This window comes from Camelus dromedarius, chromosome 31, assembly GCF_036321535.1.
Source record: "Camelus dromedarius isolate mCamDro1 chromosome 31, mCamDro1.pat, whole genome shotgun sequence".
In the NCBI taxonomy this organism is placed as follows: domain Eukaryota; kingdom Metazoa; phylum Chordata; class Mammalia; order Artiodactyla; family Camelidae; genus Camelus; species Camelus dromedarius.
Genome location: NC_087466.1, coordinates 13,259,192 through 13,275,857, shown reverse-complemented (window position 1 = coordinate 13,275,857; position 16,666 = coordinate 13,259,192). Strand labels below are relative to the sequence as shown.

General features: G+C 41.6%; 1 protein-coding gene across 1 annotated transcript; it reads left to right on the top strand.

Annotated features, from left to right (window-relative positions):
* The first annotated feature begins 38 nt into the window (after nt 1–38).
* SPRING1 (SREBF pathway regulator in golgi 1) lies at nt 39–16,611 on the top strand. Its single transcript, XM_031442845.2, has 5 exons — nt 39–287; nt 8,827–8,983; nt 13,363–13,514; nt 13,930–14,043; nt 16,114–16,611. Exons 1-5 carry the CDS (start codon nt 177–179, stop codon nt 16,195–16,197), a joined length of 618 nt encoding a protein of 205 aa, XP_031298705.1. The 5' UTR covers nt 39–176; the 3' UTR covers nt 16,198–16,611.
* Nucleotides 16,612–16,666: the final 55 nt, after the last annotated feature.

Here is a 16,666-nt window from a genome sequence, read left to right as displayed (position 1 = left end):
TGACGCGAGAGTGGAGGCGGTGCGTGGGGCGAGATCACGTGAGGAGGCGCGGGGTGGCTGCCGGGAGCTGGCTGGGCCGGGGGCCACGGGGCCGGCGCCCGCCGCGAGCTATGGGGCTGCCGGCCGCGTAGGGGCCATGCCGCCCGGGCCCCGGGCCTGCCCCGCTCCGCTCCGGGATGGTGAACCTGGCGGCCATGGTGTGGCGCCGGCTTCTGCGGAAGAGGTGGGTGCTCGCCCTGGTCTTCGGGCTCTCGCTCGTCTACTTCCTCACCAGCACCTTCAAGCAGGTCAGTGGCCGCCCCCCTCCCTGGGTGGGGGAAGCTGCCTCTGCAGCTGCGCTGCCCGAATGTCCGGTGCTCCGGGCCGCCTGGTCCGGAGAGGTGGGCATTCCTGACCCGGGTTGAGGAGGGGCAGACCTGGGACGTAAACCTGGTGCTGTGGGGCCTAACGCTGTGCTTGTCACCCTGAGGGCCGCCTACCTGCTTCCTACCTGCATTTCTCCCTTCATCTTCGCGGCAGTGTGGGGAGTGGTGTCCCCATGTTACAGCGGGGGAATCCGAGACTGAGAAAGGTGGAGCTGCCTGGGTCATTCAGCAGCCGAGTTACGGGGCCAGCGCAGGTGTTCCTGGTTTACATTTAATTAATGGGCGCAGGGAGACTCCACAGGACCCCACCGGGTGCCCGTTCTGTGGAATTTTCTTTTCACCTCCCCTTCCCTTTAGTTTGTTCCCTGTGGGAATTTCTGAGAGAAAAGGCAAGGTGCTTAGGTGGGAAATGTTACCGAGAGAATGGTAAGTTTGTTTTAGAAGTTCAGGTTGAACGTTTGGGCTTTCACATAGCGTGAGCATACTCGGGGGTGTACTCCGTACCACCCTGGTTTATGATACTGCTCCGACGGAGTTAGAAAAGCTCTCCTTTTCGTTCTCAAGAGTCAAGTTCTTAAGTAAAATTTAGCAGTGAATACCAAATAAACGCTAAACGATATCGTCATCCGAGTTTCAGCAGATTGGTGGGGGAGCTGTGTCCCGCCTCCCGCAAAGAGAAGGGCGAGTGCTGGAGGCCTCTTTTGTAGGCCAGGATGTGTTTGGTGACATTCTCATGAACTAAGTATTTCTCGGGCTTGAGTGTTCTGCCACTTTGCAGACACTTCATGGTCACATGTTGTTATTTCTCTGTCCAGTGGACCTGTGGGTGCTGTAGTGAGCCAGGACTCAGACCTCTGCCTTCCTCCCCACCTGACCCAGCTGATCCCTGGCACCATTAAGTACCAGCTGTATGCTGTTGCTATCCTAATTTGTAGCTTCCGCCTACACCTATCCAGAAAACCCCAAATTCTTATATCCAGCTGCCTATTTGACCTGTCTTTTTGAATGTATTGTACTTCTCGTACTTGGCCAAAACAGAATTCTTGATTCTCCACCACCAAACTTCATCCCCAGGCTCACTGTGTGGCATTCGTGTTCACCAGGTAGTCAAGCCACACATACTTTCTGCTTTTCTTTCTCTCACTCCCCATGTGCAAAACATGGCTTCTGCCTCCAGAGTGGATCCTGAACCTGTTCATCTCTCCCAGTTGTCACTGCTGCCACCATAAGTCAGCCTACCTCATCTGGACCTCTGTAGTCACCCACAAACAGATCTCTGCTTCCTTTCTTGTCCTACAGTCTGTTCTCTATCCAGCTGGAGGGGTGATAATCTGAAAAAAAAACTGTCTCGGTGCTTCCTTGTGTATAATTCTTCGGATTTCTGTTGCACTCAAGATTGCAGACTCCCTTCCCAGGATCTCCACACCGTGAGTCTCTTTTGTCAGTTCAGGTGAGGCTGTTACTGCTCCAGGCCACACGAGGTGACACAGTGTCAGTGACTTCAGTTCCTGGCCCATAGGCCTGCTTTCCTTCTTTGTGGTAGGCATCACTTACTGAGGATTTCTGATCATTTACTTGTTTATCTGTCTCCCCTCATTCTCCTTTCTAGAATGTAATATTCTGGAGAACAGGAACCTTGTCTGTGATGTTCGTAGAATCCCAGTCCCTAGAGTACTCGCAGGCACTTCATCTGTATTCATATATTGGTTGAAAAAAAAAAATTGAGTCTTTTTTTTTTAATTGACATATAATTGATTAACAGTGCTGTGAATCAAGTCTTTTTATTTGGGATGACTTTTCCTTCTCAGCTTAGCACACTCCTAATTTTTCCTATATTGACTCAGATGCTGCGTACTCTGTGACTTTCTCTACAACCACCTTTTAAGCACTCTGGTGTACCTTGTTCTTTTTTTCCCCCCAGTGTGCCTTTTTTTGTTTTTGCTTTTTTTTTTTACACTTATGATTTATGACCATAATCATATGGGTTTGTGGTGAGGGGGATGATTTTGAATCCCCTAAAACTGTTGGCAAAATTTTTGTCTTACAGATTTCCCTGGATCTGATTCCCCACAGCCTAAGAAACACTTTTGCTATAACCTCTCTATCCCTGCCTGTCAAGCCTCTGGCAACCACCAGTCAACTTTCTGTCTCCATGGATTTAGCTTATTCAGGACATTTCATATAAATGGAATCATACACTATGTGGTCATCTGTGTCTGGCTTCTTAAAAGCCAGTGTTTTCAAGGCCTATGCATGTTGTAGAATGTGTTAGTACTTCATTTTATGTCTGAATAATATTCTGTTGTAGGCATCTACCACATTTTGTTCATCCGTCATTAGTTGATGGAGACTTGGCTTGCTTTTGGCTGTCATGAACAATGCTGCCTTGAACGTTGGTGTACAGGTTTTGTTTGGAAATAACGTTTTCGTTTCTCTTGAGTAAAGTCCTCCCTGTGAAACTGATTGGTCACTTGGTAACTCTGTTTAACTTTTTGAGGAACTGATGAACTGTTTTCCAATGTGGCTGCACCATTTGCAACAAACTTTTAAGAAACTATACTTGTCAAGTTTCGATATAGTATCGAAGAAGATTATCCATAATTATCTCAAAAAGCCACTAAAAACTCCTCTTTCCAGCTATGTATCTGTGTGAGGTAGATTTTCTTCATAACCTTCGCCCAAACAACCTATTGCAGTAAATTCTATGCAGAGGAAGATGTGAGAATCCAGCTGTTTTCTCTTGAGCTAGACATTAAAAACATTTGCAAAAATGTAAAAACATTTTCTCATCTCACCAAATACGTATATATATATTTTGAAAAATGGGTCCCCACACAAAATGTTGACATGGAATGGGCTCATTATTGTTATTTTTAAACAGATATTTTAAGAATTTGTTTTAATTTCCAATATGATAAATGTCAATAGCTACAACCCTCACAAGCCCACATATTGAAGTCCTCAGTCGTTTTTAAGAGTATAAGGGGTCCTTGGGACCAGAACCTCAGAGCCCATTCTGACTGATGCCCCTCCAGAGATCTGAGTTGGCTCTTCCTGCTCTGCTCTCTGCTGCAGCTCACGTTGTCCGCCCGCCCGCCCACCATGAGCTCAGTGACTTGAGGTGAGTTTGCTCCGTGTTACCTGGTCTCAGGTTGCATCTATAACTTGGAGCTGCGCTGTGGCATGTACTGGTTGGGAAGGGAGGTGGTGGTGATTAGGATTAACTCAGAAGAGGCTGTGAAAAACTCCAGAGCCCCATGTGATCCTTAGCTCTGCTTCAGTGAGACTGTGAACTCAGGGAGCAGATGTGGCCACTTTTTGCCTAGAGAATACTTGATTATTCTCTACTGCTGTGAATTCCTCTTTTCTTCAGTTTTCATGTTAATTAATGCTTTGGGGGATAGTTTAAATTGTAGAGATGGGAGCGCAGGAGACATTAGCCAGCTTGGTGGGGATGCCATCAGGGGAGAGGATTGGGTGCTAGGTGACTTGCACATTGATTTAACAAGTGTTTAGTGAACGCCAGCTGCACTCGACACTGTCTGCAAGTTGATGGAGATGTTACAGTGCAGATACCATCTTATTCTCCGAGAGCCTATATTGTGTTAGGGGGTGAGGGAAGGAAATGAATGGCAAATGAACAGAATTATTTCAAATAATTTATAAAGGAAACAAAACAAGATGCAGAAGTAGAACAGCGAGGTGGGCCTAACTCTTTGGGGCATTTGAGCTGAGATTAGAGAAATCCCAACCCTGGAGTCAAAAGGGTCCTTAGAGGTCCTCTCATGTAAATAACCAGTCTCATACTTGTTCAAGTGGTGTAGTTCCTGAAAGTCTCAGGGCTATTTGTGTAACTCCTTGAAAATATATTAACATCTTTGGCTTTAAAGTAATTAAGTATGTAAATTGGTGCCAAGTTAGACACTGTCTAAAGTGTAATAAATCATAAGAAAAAGTTGCTAATGTTTTTTGTTGTTCTCTTTTTCACTGACCACCAAGGTATATATACCTTTCATAAAGTTTGAGGAGTATGGCACAGGGTAGAGGAGGAAAACAATTATCCTTAATCTCACTAACCAGAGGGATTCACTGATGATATTTGGGCATACTTTCTTTCTTCATTTTTCATATTTTAAAAATATAATTGGGGCATACTGTTTCTTCGCTTAACATTCATGCATTTTTCCCCATCTTTAAAAGCTTTTTTTAAGTTTAATTTTTTATAACTAAAATTTTCCATGTTCAGGCTGTATTTAGCCATTCCACAAATATTAGACATTTGGGATTCCCTCTGGCCTTTGTCCCTTTTTTTTCTTCTCTTTTGAGAATCATGAGCAGATCTTTTAATGACAATGCCTTGTGTTTAAGTGCTTTACTAACATGAGACATTTATCTCATTTGACTCTTATGATAACCCTTGAAAAATAGAACAGTTATTAAAATACTCCTTTTAAAATCAGGTTGAGTAATATACATGAGTAATAAAAATTTCTGTAGCTCCTTGCAGTTTATGAAGAAAGTTCTTGTTTTTGTTTTGTTTTTTGTTTTCTCTTCTTTGTTTTCGCTTTTTTCTCTGTATCCCCGTATAGCCTGTGTGGACTTTGGCTGTGGTTGATTGCACTGATTTCTGTGCATATCTCTGTGTGAGCTGCTCTGGAGGCTCTCTGAGAACAGAGAACCCACCTACCTTTGTCTCCATATCCTTAACACATTGTTAGAACTTGATAACTTTTGAATGAATCTTGAATGAAAAATAGACACACATACACACATATTGGGAAGGTGAGCTTAAAATTGAGACAACCTAATAGGGTAGGTGGCCCAGTTTGGGGAAGTTTCACTTGTCCAGCGAAGGAGTCCCCTCAGTGCCCCTTCACCTCACCCTTGCAAGACTGGACCTTCAGACAAGCGACCATGTGCTAATTCATTATGTTTGCCATGATGTCTTACACAATGTCTTGTATCTTTTCTGGTTGTACAACTCATACCCAATCCTTTTGGCAAGGTCTTGAATAATATTCATGTTTGAAAACAAGTTCAAGAGCTGGGAGAACTGCCTTCCTGTTTAGCAGGAACACAGTTATGTGGAAGAAATCCTTCCAGGATGCACTTGTCCATGAACTCTTGTGTTCTTTCAGAAAGAATAACAGGATAGTTTGAGAGTAATGTTAAGAGTACTTTTAATCTTGTCATGAGATCCAATTTACTGTACTTTGACCAGCCTCTTAATAGTCCTTATGGTTATTTATCTAGTGTAGCGTTTGAAGCTCAGTTTAGTTTGCACATAGCTTGATTATGCCCTTAACTGGTGGGTCCCAGCAGAGCAGAGGAGCAGGAGTTTACATGTAGTTAAGCAGTGTGCACCTACGTGGTTTGTCCCGTATTCCCCAGGCTTCTGCATTTAACTCCTCTCCTTGCCCCAGCTGAGGAATACAGATGTTGTTTTTGTATAACCCATCCTGTTCCTGCTGGTGCCAGTTCTCCTCTATAAAAGAAACAAAAGAGAGGGGGCAGAACAGAAATTAAAGCCAACTTGAAGAACAAGCTTACCTTTATTAAATTAAAGAACAAAATCCAGTACTGGTGCGGCACAGTGTTATTGAAAGGCTGCTAATGTTACAAGTGGCATCTATAACTTGAAATTATTTGGCCCTGTATAGCACTGACTCTACTTCTAATAATAATTCCTACCACAAATTATTTAAGAGAATAAGCAAAAGCTCTACATTTTTATTGCAGTGCTATCTATGATAACAGAAACCTGGGATGGGCTTAACACATTGATCTGTAGAGGATGTGTTTACTAAATTAAGGCACATCAACATGATGGATTATTATAGAGCCTTGAAAATGCGATTATCAAGATAATGTAGGTACTTGAATGGTTTACCATCCAATTAGTGTCAAGAGGAGCTGAATGTGGAGCGTCCTAATTTGTCGTGTAAGTGCTGGGGTCAAAGGCTGGAAGATAATATGCAAAAATAGATAAAGCTTTATTTAAGTGATGGGATCATGGACAATTTATGTCTTTCATATTGGTGATCATGGTTTTTTTTAAATAAACTTTTTATTTTGGAAAAATTAGAAGTTTACAGAAAAATTTCAAGGATAGTACAGAGTTCCTGTAGATCCCTCACTCAGTGTCTCCTATCGTTAATGTTTTTTATCATTTTATTTTAAATTAAAAGTGAAACTATTCCAAAAATGATGAAAGATGTTACTAACCACCTATATCCCTTCCGTGTTAATGGTTTGTAGTATATCTTTCCATACCTTTATCTCAGCTCTTAAGAACCTGTATGTATGTGTATATTAATATAATTATTATCGTAGTATAATGTGTGATAATATACATGTTATTTGGTAACTTGTTTTTTCACTTGATCTACTATGGACATGCACCAGTGGTCTGCAGCCCTGAGTATTAGAAGCATCTGGATGCTTTAAAAATCTTGATTCCCATGTCTCATCCACAGAGATTTTTATTTAGACTAAGGTTGGGCTCAGGGATCAGAATTTAAGGTTCTTGTGTAATCCACTGTGCAAGTCAGGTTTGAGGACTACCGCTCTAGATAAATGCAGTCAGTTATGTCTAATTATTTTTGGTAATAGCCACAGTTGTACCAGTGTTGATCTAGTCATTTCCCTGTGGTTGGTGTTCCGGGTTTTTCTGCCACATCAGCAGTGCTGTGGTGGACATCCTGATGTGTCCTTACTCGTTTCTGTAGGACAGGCCTCAAAAATGTGTCTGCTGTGCCAAAGTACATGTGGATATGTACACCTTGAGTATTAAGAACATTTCCCAGATTCCCTTCTTAAAGAAATCTTAGTGACTGTACAGATCTTTTCCATTGTCTTAAAGTGTAACCTTTGCTATCAACTTTCAGGGTTAGTCCCTTTTGCTCAGTGGCACAAATGCAGATCATTCTTAATGGTAAAGGCCACAGACCTCAATTAAAATGGTAAAATGGTTAAAGTTTATAAAAAACCTCTCAGTGGGAGTCTTTTATCACTGTTTTGTTTTCCAACAGTAGGCTGAGAATTCAGAAGATAGCTGTTACCTGCTTGGCTTGTTTTCTGGCTCTTGGGTACCTTCCTCAGTATACGAAAGGCGATTTGGAAAGCTTGGAGGCTAGGAGAAAAGGTCTAAACTCTTGCCTCTAGAGCAACTGCTCACTTTGAGTGACTAGGTAAAGGGCTGGCTGGCATGGGTGTCTTTTGAAAAGAAAGATGTATTCTAAGGGTCACATACTCAGTATTTTTTCATAGAAGAAATTTGCAAGTTGACATGCTTCTTGTCCCTAAAATCAACCTTCTAATGCAGTGTTCCCGTACGTTTACCACTGAAGTACTCTTCACCGCAAATGAAAGTGACCTTGTGCCCTAGATGTGTCTGGGAATTTTCAGAAATGACAGTGGAAAGTTTCTTTGAAGTCTCCTCTTCTATTTTAAAAATGTATTCAGATTTTACATTCTATTACACAGTGTAGTTGTTTCAGTGAAAAAAATGTTAAATAATTTGCCATCAGAAAGAAAGTTCAAAACTCTTTTCCCTCCAATTTTTTTTTCAGAAAATTAACACTTTTGTACAGGTCTATAATGTGCACTTTATCCAAGGGCCATTTATGTAAGTTTGTCAGTTTTTTTTGTTTTCCTTAAAATTTTTACTATCATGCTTGAAAATTGATCTGTGGTACTGTAGTAGTTTAGCTTTGTGAGTTATTCTGTCGTATAAAACTCCATTGCATTGTATACCAAGCCATATTTTTGTTGTTGTTGTTATTTAATTTTTTCTTCTCATTTATGTTTTTTTAATTGAAGTGAATTGAAGTATAGTCAGTTTACAGTGTGTCAGTTTCTGATGTACAGCATGTTTCAGTCATACATGTACATACATGTATTCCTATTCATGTTCTTTTTCATTATAAGTTACTACAAGATACTGAATAAAGTTCCCTGTGCTATACAGTAGAAACTTGTTTATCTATTTTACATATAGTAGTTAGTATCTGCAGATCTCAAACTCCTAATTTATCTCTTCCCACCCCCTTTCCCTCTGGTAACCATAAGTTTGTTTTCTATGTCTGTGAGTCCGTGTCTGTTTTATAAATAAATTCATTTGTGTCATTTTTTTTAGATTCCACATGTAAGTGATAACATATGGTATTTGTCTTTCTGGCTTACTTCACTTAGTATATGATGATCTCCAGGTCCCTCCATGTTGCTAGTTTGCCAATTTTGAAGTGTAATCCTCATTTGGTTACTTCTTCCTATAGGTTTATTTTGCTTTTTTTTGTTTTCTGATGACATTGGCTTAGACTTAGCTCATACCAGGGGAGGCAGATTCCTTTTGTGCAAGCTTTTTAAAATTGTTTCTGTCCTTTTACTGTAATTTCTATGCAAAATTGGTGAAAATGCAAGAAATGCTAGTTTAACTTTCTCATTTATGGTCTCTTTGCAGGAGGAGAGGGCAGTGAGAGATAGGAATCTCCTCCAGGTTCAAGACCACGATCAGCCCATTCCATGGAAAGTGCAGTTTAACTTGGGCAACAGCAGTCGGCCCAGCAACCAGTGCCGGAACTCCATTCAAGGGAAGCACCTCATCACGGATGAACTAGGTAAGGCTGGCTCCCTTCCTCTGCTGCAATTGATGAAATACGCCTGTGCGGCCATTCATAGGTTTTTAAATAGAGATTTGATATGCTGCCTTTCCCCTTTTTGCCCATTCCAGCATTTCTTACAACTTTGTCTTTTATGTCGTACTCATCAAGGGCCCCCTCAGGATCAGAGTGGGAATGTAATTTGGTGCAACCACTATGGAAAACAGTATGGAGGTTCCTTGAAAAACTGAAAACAGGATTACCATGTGGTTCAGCAATCCCACTCGTGGGCAGAAATGATAGAAATTCTAATTGGAAAAGATACATGCACCCCAGTGTTCATAGCAGCACGGTTTACAGTAGCCAAGACATGGAAGCAACATAAATGTCCATTGACAGATAACTGAGTAAAGAAGCCATGGTATATTTATACAATGGAATACTACTCAGCCATGAAAAAATAATAAAAGAATGCCATTTGCAGCAACATGGATGGACCTAGAGTATATCACACTAAGTGAAGTAAGTCAGAGAAAGACAAATATCATATGATATCACTTATATGTGGAACATTTTAAAAAATATGACAGAAATGAATTTATTTACAAAACAGAAACAGACTCACAGACATAGAAAACAAACTTACGGTTACCAAAGGGGAAAGGCAGATGGAGGAGGGATAAATTAGGAGTATAGGATTAACAAATGCACACACTATTCTATATAAAATAGGTAGGCAACAAGGATTTATTATATAACCCAGGGAACTGTATTTAATACCTTGCAATAATCTATTAAGGAAAACAGTCTGAAAAAGGTTCCCCTCAACATCAGAGAAGTACGTTTGATCATTGTAACTGTGAAGTTTCTGGTGCCTATAACTTACAGTTTTAGCATTTTATCATACATCAGCCACTGGGCTGCTTGCTTCCTGCCAGTCTCTTCCCAGCCCCAGTATTTTCACATCTTGCCAATCTTTTCTTCTCATCTTGATGGTGAACTCTATAGCATAATCAGTTTTCCTGCATGGTGACCTGAGTCATATCCACAGTGTTGGTATTTAGGAAATGAATATGCTTGTTGACTGACTGACTGCACAATCTCAAATGAATTATAAACACATTCAAAATGTGTTACTGTTACAGTTAGAACATCAGTCTGTTTCTTTTTGTTATATTCGCTAGTTTCGTTTTTTTAGATCCACATGTAAGTGCTATTATATGATATCAAAGTATTTGTCTTTCTCTTTCTGGCTTATTTTACTAAGCATAATATCCTCCAAATACATCCATGTTGTTGCAAATGGCAAAATTTCATTCTTTTTTATAGGGGTAGAGGACAAAGAGGTAAAAACTACTATGTATAAAATAAATAAGCTACAAGGATATATTATATAGCACAGGAAATATAGTCAGTATTTTATAATTATAAATGGAATATAACCTCAAAATTGTGAGTCGCTGTGTTGTCACCTGAAATTTATATAATATTGTAAATCAGCTCTATCTCAATTAAGAAAAAAAAAAGTCTCTTTGACTTAGTGCTTTCTTCCAGAGTTTTCTCGCTTTCGTTTTGTCTGTATGAAAGTGTGTAGGAAGTGCAGCGTGAGGAGTTTGGATCAGATAACTGCTGGACCTTACTATTAAGACTGGCTCGGTCCCCCAAGGAGAGACTCCCACTAATGCTCAGCCTGCATTAATGTAGCTCTCACTGTATGCTGGGCACTGGGTAAAAACTCTCCTTGAACAACATCTCATTTGATTTTTGCAGCAGACCTGTGAGCTGTAGGTGTTGCTGCCCTCACTTTATAGGTGAAGACAGGCGCCAAGTGGTTCAGGAACATGCCCAAGATGGCAGTGGCTCTTTAATAAACCATAAGTGGGATACTGTTATCACACCACAAGAGTAACACTTTTCCTTAATGTCAGCTATTCAAATGGTGATCAGAGTTCCCTGATTGTTTTACAGATTGTTTTTCTTTTTTCAGCTGGTGGTTTGCAAATAATATGGTTTGTTTGCAAGAGTACATTTTACTTTCTCTCAGAGAGTCTCAGAACAAGTGGATTATGACCATGACAATACTGAAATTGATACAGGTAACCTTGAATTAGAATCTTCATTGCTACATAATGAAACCCAACAAAATGAAGACACGTGCTATCTTTAAAATAAAACTATAGCGCGTTGTAATTTTAAAAAAAATTTTGCATCCCCAGCGAAATAATTAAAAAGAAAAAAAAACTTTTCCCAAACGATCTCAAAGGCATCAGAGCAGATGAGATTATTTGCGGTTGAAGGCAGGAACCAGGAAAACCACCCACCTAGGTTAGAAGAGCTGTAAAATTTTGCACAAAAATACAGTGGCGACTCAGCAGTGCAAAGCTCTGTTTTTAAGATCACCCTGATAAAGCAGATAATACTGTGAATAACTTTTTTTTTTTAAACAGAATAAAGTTCAGTGAAAGGAAGTTACTTCCACAAGATGACACAGCTAGTCAGTCAGTGGGCAGACCTAGGACTAAGACTGGGACTGAACTTGGAGTTCAGTGCTTGATTTCTTACAGACTTTTGTTTGTATGATAGAAAACATGAAACCTTATGCCTTGACTTTAAAATTTACTATTGGGTTATGAATGGCAATTTGTCTTTTTCTTTTGTAGCTAACAAAAGAATTTCCCCCTGATTAATTCAAGTGAGACAGAGACTCTCAAACTTAAGTAAAAAGTTCCAAGAACCAATCAAAAAATCTGAGAACCATAGGGTTGTTTTTGGGTTTTTTTTGACCTCTAGGTATGTGGGAGAGGAGGTAAGCAGTGTAATAAAGAAAACTTGGAGAAATTTTTGCCTTTTTGCAAGCAGATGTCACCATCACAGATATTGCCAGGGTGACATGTTATTAAATAAACCAATTAGAAATACAAACTTTTGAAAAGTTACAAGTCAGTTTCCTAGTCAATGGCAGCTCACTCGAGGTTGTGATCTCATAGGACTCCTTGTTGGAAATAATGTTTGCAGGAGTAATTTTTGATGCAGAAGGAGAAATCTTGATGAACTTTTCTTTCACCAGAAGTTAGAAAAACCTGTGGTTTCAAGGCTAAATACTGGCAGTTTGTACTGGGGAAAAACAGAAGGCCTGAAATGCTGACAGTTATGATATGGAAAAGAGAAAAGGGCAAAAAGGTAAATTCAACGAGTGGAGTTTAGATCACATAATATTTTACATCTTCCTGACACAGAGATAATGTGACAAGATGATCCCAGGTAACTGGAATCTGGTTCTCCCAGGCCTGTTTCCCCAGTGCGAAGGGGGGCCCCTTCCGCTCTCTCCCACTGTTGTGCTGGTGCCTCCTGCTTTTGCACAGACTTTGTTTTCCAGACCGGTTTCTGAAAACAACCTCATGCTTCACCAGGTCTCATTCTCTGAGGATTAGGAAGCTGGGGCATTTGGAATGGAATGAAGTGAGGAACAGCTGCTCTGCACCTGTGGGCCTGTGCGTGCACCTGTGGGCCTGTGTGTGCACCTGGCAGTTTCCCAGGGGCCAAGTGGTGTCCCTCGTGGACTTATTCCTACATTTTTCCTACTCCCAGAAGGATGTAGAGAAATGTCTCTTTAGCAGCTCTGAACAATAAATTTAGCTTTTGTGAGCAGATTCTTTACTTACAGTTGAGCATGAGTGAGTGAACTGGGTTGAAGGAGGATGAGGATTTATGAGAGACGGAGGGAGTTAGGAGGATTTTTCTTCCTTGGGTGTTAGAGTACTCGCGTTCCCTAGTGCTGAGGGTTAACTGAATCTCTGACATGTATACTTATAGCCTGAGTCTGTTTTTAAAGGTTAGGTGTGACTACTTGTTCTTAAAAAAATATCCTTCAAACTACTAAGTAACTGGCAAGCACTTAAAAGGTATTAAATGTAAAGAGTATGTGTGGAGTTGTGGTGGGTTTTTTGGGTTTTGTTTTTGTTTTTTAATAATCTAGAAGTATCTTGCTTTCAGGAATGAACGCCTTGGTTTTTTCCGCTTTTCAGATTTTTGTTTGAAAGAGAATGTTTTTCAAGCATAGATGAAAAAATTGGCCTGCATAGGTTAGATCAGGAAACAGGCAACATGATGATTAAATCAAACACACGGCTGCAGACTAAAAGGTCTTTGATAGATTGGGATGCATAACCTACATGTAAAACAGGAGTCCATGTTTTCTGTAAACTGCCTCTTGTAGGAAGCAAGCTCTGATCACACTGTGCCTGTTTCCTGGCCTTGTGGTCCTTAGGATGCCCTGTCTCCGGACTCCGTCTCTCTGTTCTTTGTGTGCAGGACTTTGATTGCTGCTTCGTGATTGCCCCTGGTGGACAGGTGGGAGGACTGCTGGGTTTATACTCAGGCTAGTTTCTGACTTTCAGGTTACGTGTGTGAAAGGAAGGATTTGCTGGTGAATGGCTGCTGTAACGTCCACGTCCCTGGCACAAAGCAGTACTGCTGTGATGGCTGCTTGTCCAACGGCTGCTGCGGCGCCTACGAGTACTGCGTGTCCTGCTGCCTGCAGCCCAGCAAGGTACCAGAGGTGCTCCTGGCTCCCCATCTCCTTTGTTCTCTCTGCGTTCACTTCACAATGAGGACTAGATCTTCATGTGAGATTCTTTTGGAAGTAGAACTTAGAAGGGAGCTTTGTAGGTGTCAGAAATGGCTGCTGTGAGGTAGCCTTTGTCTGCCAGGAAAGGAAGTGGTTCCCGGTTACTCCAGTGGTACTTTGGCAGAATGAGCCATTGTTTTGCTAGTAAGATGTCTAATGAATGAGACACCAGCCCTCCTGCTCACTTGAGCCTCCCTCTCTCTTTCTCTACCTCTCCCCCCTCTTCCCCCCTCCCCTTCCCTGTATCAGCAGTCTCTTAGTTTAGGAGAAATTTCCAAGGTTACCTTGTGCTGCTGAGTCTGGAATTTATTACAGGTACTAACTTTTGTTTCCATAGCAACTTCTCCTGGAGCGCTTCCTCAACCGGGCAGCCGTGGCGTTCCAGAACCTCTTCATGGCAGTTGAAGATCACTTTGAATTATGTTTGGCTAAATGCAGAACCTCATCCCAGGTCAGGAGCTGTGATGCCTCTAGCTGGGGGATGTGTGGGTAGGGGTCAGAGTCTAGAAGAAAACTCAAAAATATGCACTGGGGGCCTTCGGTGGGGTGATGATGGAGACGAGATTTAAATGGAACTGTATGGCGCTTTGGTGGAATGATTGTACAGTCATCCCTTGGTATCCGTGGGTGATTGGTTCTGAGACCTCATCTCCGAATGTTCAAATCCCTTATGTAAAATGGCATAATACTTGCATATAACCTACTACATACATCCTCCAGGATGCTTTAAATCATCTCTATAGATTACATATAACAATACAATGTAAATGCTGTGTTTTGCTTTTTGGAACTTTCTGGTTATACTTCTGATCCTTAGCTGGTTGAATCCACAGATGGCAGAACCCATGGGTATGGAGGACTGCCTGTATTTAGAATGTAAGTGTGAGATTTGTACAAGTTAGGGATGTAAAATATTTATATTAAGTCAAGGTCTGACCACCTTACATCTCCACTGTTTGATTAGCTTGTCTACATTTTGAGTGGAAGCTTGAAGTTATTTTCACCTCTGGAGTCTTAATAGTCAAATTCCTGAGAGAAGTTCTCTCCACTATCTTTGACCGAAATTTGACTAAGGCTTTCCAGCAACCACTCGTTCAGAGTGGGTGGTAATTTATTCTGGGATAGAGTTGCAGTTTATTTTAGGATTCAAGGGGATGGGGCAGGTGGGTGTTGAAAAACTCGGGTAAATCTGTAGCTCTCAACTCTTTTTAGCATGTTGTCATTAAACGCTTGGCTCTTTGGGCACTAAACATGGCACCAGCACCAGCTGCTGAAAGCGTGTGAACGTCTTTGTCTTTCCATCACTCTGCGTCCTCTGCTCTCAGCTTCTGTAATCGGGCAGTTGTTGGAGCTCCCTCTGTAAAATCACCAGACGTGTTTGTTATACAGGCGTCCATTCATGGTGTCTCCAAGATTGTACTGGCTCCGTCTGAGATAACTGACTCATTTGTCATTGTCTGGAACTCTTGCATCCTTTGCCAGACTTCTGTATGTAGTCCACCTTTTGATTTTATGCTGTTCTTTTTGTCTCTGGTCTGCTCTGAGAGCATTCAGCATGCTTGGGTAGATGTTTCAGGGATTATAATGAGCATTTGAAAACATGAAGAAATTCCTGATGGTCTTGTTTTGCTGGAGGAGCTTTCCATTTGAATGGGTTTTAAAGGAAATGTGGAGGAAGGCTGAACACATGATTCATTCTGATTCAGGCTCTCTCCCATTCTGAGAAATACTAGAATAGGCCAAGTGTTTTCTTTCCTTAACTGATAAAACCCAGGATATTTCCAAACTTGAGTGAAGGTGCTAAACTTTCTGACTTTGTCTTTTCATTGTAAAGAGAAATTTCCCAGTTGCCAGTTTGCCTTTATAACAGTGTCCCAAGACAGACAAGATTTGGCTGCATGGTCTGTAAACTGGATTAATACTTACAGTTTAGATGTTTAGCCTTGGTCTTAGGCTAATTAATGGTTTTAGGCTAATCTAGATTAGCCAAAAACTCAAGTTGCTTGTATGAAAACAAATTGCTGAAAAATTAGCCATTGAGGATGATTGTCTGTGTTAAATCCCACTTTGAGTCTGCTTAGCCAAACGAGGCTTGTGTGGTACTGTGGGATTTGGCTTGTATATCATCCCTTAGGTACATAAAACTCGACGAAAGCGATTTGAGGTGCGTCTCCTTCGCCTCTGCAGGAGAATTCCTCTGAAGCTGTTAGATCCTGTTGGATCTTAATCTGACTTAAAATAATTTGAGAAAAATTCATTGTCTCGAGTTGTCCCAGTCATGGCCAGGTTGTTCCAAAAACTCACTAGTGTGCATGAAAAGAAATGGTTATGCAGTGACTGTGTCCATTTCATGCCCTTCATTGACATTCTGTGATGAGCATCCACCTCTGTTCCAGGAAGTGCCTTGGAACCTTTTGGTGACATTTGGAGGAGACGGACTTGCCCGGCTCCCACAAGGAATGTCTGATGGCCGCTGCCCTGCTCGCTCTCACCACGCTCTTCTCTCCCCTTTTGCCAACAGAGCGTGCAGCACGAGAACACCTATAGGGATCCCGTAGCAAAGTACTGCTACGGAGAGAGCCCGCCTGAGCTCTTCCCCGCGTAATGGTGGGGGGACTCGACCCGCCAGCCAGGATGCGCTGCTCAAGAACTTGTAGCCTGAAGCCCCTCACTAGTGGTGGGGAGAAGACTTGACCTTGACCACTTCTTGTGTTGTGCTCTTTGGCTTCACTCGGCCGCCAGGTTTACCAGATGGACTTGTCCTGTGAAGCATTTGGAAAACGTCAGCAGTTCACATTCAAGACAAGACTGTGGGCCACCTGGCGGAGGCATCAGTGCTCTGGGTGCCTCTGCCATTGCGGCTGCTTGGGGACCTGTGGGTCCCCACGTTTGTTCTCCCTGGGCCCCTCGCTGTAAAGTTATTTATTGGATTTCTTTGGAGTTGTGGGAAAATTCTAGTATTTCCTATAGGAAACGTGCCTCACCTTGAGAATTGAATACATTCAAGGATGTTATTGTTGCTGATGTCCTCATTTTATTGTGTTCTTGGGTTTCATGAGTGAAATTGTCCCTTC

Coding starts and splice junctions, on each gene's coding strand:
- SPRING1 (XM_031442845.2), top strand. CDS start 177: ATGGTGAACCTGGCGGCCATGGTGTGGCGCCGGCTTCTGCGGAAGAGG. Junction 8,984..13,362: donor CCTCATCACGGATGAACTAG/GTAAGGCTGGCT, acceptor TCTGACTTTCAG/GTTACGTGTGTGAAAGGAAG. Junction 13,515..13,929: donor GCTGCCTGCAGCCCAGCAAG/GTACCAGAGGTG, acceptor TTGTTTCCATAG/CAACTTCTCCTGGAGCGCTT.